The sequence below is a fragment of the Sinocyclocheilus anshuiensis genome, unplaced genomic scaffold (genome assembly GCF_001515605.1).
Source record: "Sinocyclocheilus anshuiensis isolate Anshui unplaced genomic scaffold, SAMN03320099.WGS_v1.1 scaffold940, whole genome shotgun sequence".
Taxonomy (NCBI): domain Eukaryota; kingdom Metazoa; phylum Chordata; class Actinopteri; order Cypriniformes; family Cyprinidae; genus Sinocyclocheilus; species Sinocyclocheilus anshuiensis.
Window position 1 is genome coordinate 525,699 of NW_015549620.1, and position 5,387 is coordinate 531,085.

Below are 5,387 nucleotides of genomic sequence, written 5' to 3' on the forward strand. Positions count from 1 at the left end.
AGTTGTAAATGGACATGTAAAACCGTTTCTGGAGATTTTTTGCCCTTACCTAAGCCACATACCTTCTATGTAGATATCAGAGAACAATTTAAAATATTGTATGAATGCATTCTATGGCACCTTTAAGTGCTCAAATCACACGCACATGCACTGTTGTCCGTGCCGACATTAAAACTGAGCAGCACGATTCTTCTCTCAAAAATGGCGCTGTAGATTTGCTCTGCAGTGCAGAAATCACTCATATTCATATTTGTGTTGTATGGAATATTTTGTGCGTTCCTATATGTAACCCCTCTCTCGTTCTGTCCGCAGCTGTGTGAGCTTCGCTGCCGTTTGGAGTGTGCCGAGGCGGAGCGGCAGGAACTGCAGGAGGAGCTCTGCAGAGAACGGGAGGCCAGAGAGAAGCTGGAGCTCATGATCTCGCAGCTTCAGCAGCAGATGACCGAGTCTGGCACCAAGGGGAGCCGCAGTAGTAGCCCTGCCCAGCCCTCGACCCCCTCCGCAAGCCCCCAATCCCAGCATTCTCTCTCTTCACCGGGCCCTGAGGTAACCTCCAGATAAACTCCTTCTCGCTCACCCCCCTCTCGCGCACACTTTCACGCCTGTAGCCCAGGAACAAGCTCGCCCACTCCCTGCAGAGTCACAGGCAAACACAAGACAGCCTCTGCAGAAAAGAGCAGGTCTCCCATTCCCTTTGTGTCGCACCACCACAAAAAAAAGACTTAAGGTTTGTGCTTAATGTAAAAAGACTTTTCGTGTAACCCTGCTCTCGACCAGTCGTTAAGCATTTTTTGGATGTACATGTTTGTTTTAATTTATAGTCGTGCTGAGAGGCTGATGGGACAGTGGAGGTATTTCTTTGTAGGACGCTTGCCTCCTGTTGCATTGGGAAAGTGCTCGAGTGCTTTTTCGCTCCCAGCCCTTTGGATACAGGAAACTGACACTCACTAAAATACTACCTGTGACACGGAGCGCCAGGATGCCAAACGGCAAGACGCCAATGCCTTGCAGCATCAAGAAACCATGTGGATGTTTACTTTTTTATTTTAATTTTGTGTCATTGTTTCCTACAGAAAAAATGGGAGAACATTTTTGTTAATATCACAAAGAATATCAGTAAAATATTATTCTATAGCATCTTTAAATCATTCAGAAACATAGAGGGGGCCCCTTTCTGAGGCCCCCCAGTTTAAGATCATAATCCTCTTCCTCTCCTTCTCTCCTCCATTTTCTTTCCCTGCCTGTCTTTTGTCTTTTCAGTCTGGTGTTGATTATATGTTTCCTGTCTGCACTGCTGACCCTTTGCAGGCTGGTATATGACAAACAGCAGTAAGATGCAGTAAGCAAAGACTTACATTCGCCACCTGCTGGAGAACACTATGAAACTCGGCCCCCATTTAACTACAGGGAACATCTGCAGTTGTAGAAATGAGGTTCAGCTCACTCTCAAGTTTATGTTCAGAGGATTTTCTAAGCAGCGAAAGAGTACCTGTATTACCAGGAAGACCTTAGTGGTTGTAGTTGCTCAGAAATTGCAAGATCAACATCCTATTTTCAAACAAAGCACATAGTAGACCTTATATTTGTAATTTTCTAAGCAAATTCGACAAGGATCCATTAGTAGTGCAATTAAAGATGTAAACTAAGCATTGAAGTATGTCACAGTCTTCTATAAACCAGAGCTGATTTTTTTAATTAATCAGAAAACTGCTGATAAATTACCTATAATTTTTGGTCACGTATTGGATGTTTAGCTGAAATTTTTTTTCATATACCTCCTTAATCATTCCTCTGTGTCATTATTCTGGATGACTGAACAAACAGGTCTGACAGAGAGAAGAAAAACAGACGGGGCCAAGGGAGGTACGTAAAGGAATTAATGCTGTCATGTTAGCTCCCAGTCACTGAGGGTTGAAGAGGCACGCTTTGTCTCCGCAGAATGGGGCAGCTGCCTCTGATGCCCAATCATACATTAACTGTTAGATGAATGAAGAAAGATGGACACAGGAAGTGAAGTGTTTTTGCCACTAGAGCAGTTTCTTTCTCTTTCTTTCTTTCTGTTTCTTTTTCTTTCTTTCTTTCTTTCTTTCTTCAGTTCAGATTGATTGTGTAAACAATATAGGATGTAAATCTAGGCTTCTTTCATGATGTGCATATCTCGTATAGAACATTCCACCGTGCACAACTCTTCGGATTCAAAGTCAGCCAAGTCGCTGCAGTTTTCTAAACCTGATAATGTGTACAGTGCAAAACCTCTTAAGGAAAATGTAAAGAAACGCCCTGACTTATGTGAATACATCTAGCTTATGAAGAATAAAAAAACAAAACTATATTGTAAAAGAGTGCCATTTTTGAACTTTTTTTCTTGAAATTATTCAGAAATTAATGTATTAACTAATAAAGATTTATATATACTTTGTACATATGGTAGTCATTAATATATTAACTAAATTCTTATAAATAATCTTTCAAGGTTTCTGATCACATTTGCAAAATCTGGGCATAGCCCAAGCTCTGTTGTTTTGTTTTTCTTCTCTCTAATTTCTAATTTTTCTCATTTCTAACTGAAGAGTAGTTGTTGATAAAGTGTGTAAGGATGCATGATGCTCAGAACCCCTACACTATCCAACGGGGAACGGGAACAGTGACGTATGCTGTCCAGTGCCTCAGTGTTTCCCTTCAGTGGGTCATCTTGTCCATTTCATTGGAGCCCACTGAGATTGACAACCTGTTGTTATTTTATATATATATAAATATATATTTTTTAAATTAAGAATTTAAGAATTTAATCCTTAGAAAGAAGGGAGTGAAATAATGCATGTATTGTTCGCTACTATATTGTTATGCTAAAACAGATTCATTATTACTAAAATACAGAAGTGATTTTTTTTCTGTTCTCTCTCACACATACAAGCTTTCCAACAAATGTTCCTCCATATTGTCTGAGAAGAGTAGTCTTTATGTAAATGGGCACAAAATGTGTTCAAGAGCCTAATATAGATGCTAGAAACTTTTGATATGAGAGACTGTGTGTGTCAGTGACAAATGAGACATGACTTACTGAAAAGAGTGATGGTTTTTTTTGTTTTGTAATACAAATATAAATATACAGTTTTGATTTCATGTGTAGTTCTTTTGAGAGATTGTAGCATTTGTTTTGGCACTGTAATGCATTACTACAGTGTCGACTACAATTTTCAAATTTCAATCAGTATTAGGTTTCTTCTGATTTCACCACAGTTACCTCTGTAGCAGCCGGTTTCAATGCTGTTTTTGATAGTTTTGGGTATTAAAATGTATTTCTGAAGCTTTCTAGAGTATACCTTTTCATTTGTAACGATTCTATGAAACATGTAAATTGCATTTTGTACACAGGGGGGCGCTGTATATCTCCTATGTAGAATACCATGTTAAATTTGAATCATGGGTATAGGAATACAGTACTCTTTAGACCAGGGTTACCCAAACTCAGTCCTGGAGGGCCGGTGTCCTGCAGAGTTTAGCTCCAACTTGCCTCAACACACCTGCCGGGACGTTTCTGGTATGCCTAGTAAGAGCTTGATTAGCTGGTTCAGGTGTGTCTAATTGGGGTTGGATCTAAACTCTGCAGGACACCGGCCCTCCAGGACCGAGTTTGGGCACCCCTGCTTTAGACTCTTGAAACAACAAACCTGTTTTGGCTTTTGCAGTGTTAAGAAAATAAATACAGATAACGTTGTACATATACGAGAGGTGTGAAATATGTTGAATATCTGATATGTATAGGCCTGGTATAATATAATTAGCAAAACTGTACCTTAAAGCAATCTAATGCTAGAGTTTTTCAGCAAAGCTACCATGTATTTTGCATTATAGAGGAAATATCCCATTTTACTGGGGTTAATGAATACAGTGGCTCCCTTGAGCTGATTAATGGCAAAAGAAAAAAGAAAATTACAATTATATAAACAAAACATTTTTTTTATAATGGTAAAAATACACGTAGTATACAAATAACTACCTGCCAGCACAGCATGTGTCCCTATGATCTTGATCACACCTTTTCTAATGTATAACTGAGACATTACTACTAAAACGTTTTTTTTTAAATCAGATATGATGCTTTTTTTTTTTGAGAACACACTTAACACTGTTATAGAAACAACACCATTAACTTTCGTAAACAGCAAAGATATTTTAAGTTGCAATTCTGAGATATGAAATGCAGTGTTTGTGTGTATCATTGCATAATATGTTGCCAATCCTACAGTGTGATGAGAGGTTTTTTGCTCTTGCATGAAAATGAGACGTTGCTGTCCTACCTCATGTTGTGATAAGATGTTTTCTAAAGCAGATGACACATCTCAAACTGTTTATCATGATTGATATTTACGAGTTAAATACATGTACATGCTTTTAGCTAATACCTCAGTTGTATCTAGTGTTTTATTGTTCATTTCCCCTATTTCAGACATTGTAAATATATCTTGTATAGACAATGTAAAGTAAAGTTCTGTAGTGTCAAACCGGCTGTGTCATTGTACTTTTTGCATTTTATGCACATTTGCTTTGACATCAAAATGGATGAAAGATAAAAAGACTAAATTTACTTAAAAGGACAGTTCACACACAAATTCTGTTTTTACTCACCCTCATGTTGTTCCTGTATGACTTTTTTTTTCTCTCCATTGTGGTCCAATGTTTTTTTTTTTAATTAATTAAAACATTCTTTAACCCTATAAAGTCTACTGTATCATATTTGATGATCAATATGATAATATAATAATCATTATCAATATATTATCAATATGATTAAAACTTTGCTGAGGAACCTGTTATACACAATCTTCTATATGCCCTCTGTCATCTGATTGATAGTTCAAACTTTTTTGAATAAGTAAAAGGCCTCCAAGTATAATTTGTTTTGCTGTGAAATATTCAATGTAAATTATTTGTATAAAGTAAACATAAGAATAACTTTTATATTGTTATTAATATTTCAAGATGAACACTTATTGGTTTGAAGCAACTAGGTTTACTTAATTATCCATAAGTCTTTTAAAAAGAAAAAAAAGTCATGTTAATATGAATGTATCAAATATGATACAACATGCATTTTGAGCAATGTTGATTTGTACATTTCAAATATCAAAATTTCATCTTACTGAGACATTATTGGCAGATATCGATTGACGACTGATTATTTATGCATTTTCTGTGAGTAGTCAGTTATACGGATTTGCATTACAAGCTGTCAGAAGTTCATTTTACTTTTTGGTCATGTAAGTAACAATCTACACCAAATTGCATATTTTTGCTCAGTTTAGGCCTCTGAATAAAATGGTGTTTGTGTTCCTCCAGTGTGAGCTTCCTATTCTCACATACGAGCCATAAAAGGTTTATATATA

The 5,387-nt window shown here is 36.9% G+C and overlaps 1 protein-coding gene across 1 annotated transcript in view; it reads left to right on the forward strand.

Annotated features, from left to right (window-relative positions):
• The window catches only part of skila (SKI-like proto-oncogene a), a 40,211-nt gene extending 37,486 nt beyond the window's left edge, over positions 1-2,725 (forward strand). The window contains exon 7 of the mRNA XM_016448350.1: positions 313-2,725. Within this exon, the coding sequence (XP_016303836.1) occupies positions 313-561 (249 nt within the window). The 3' untranslated portion in view covers positions 562-2,725. The remainder of the gene's footprint in view (positions 1-312) is intronic.
• The last annotated feature ends 2,662 nt before the right edge of the window (positions 2,726-5,387 follow it).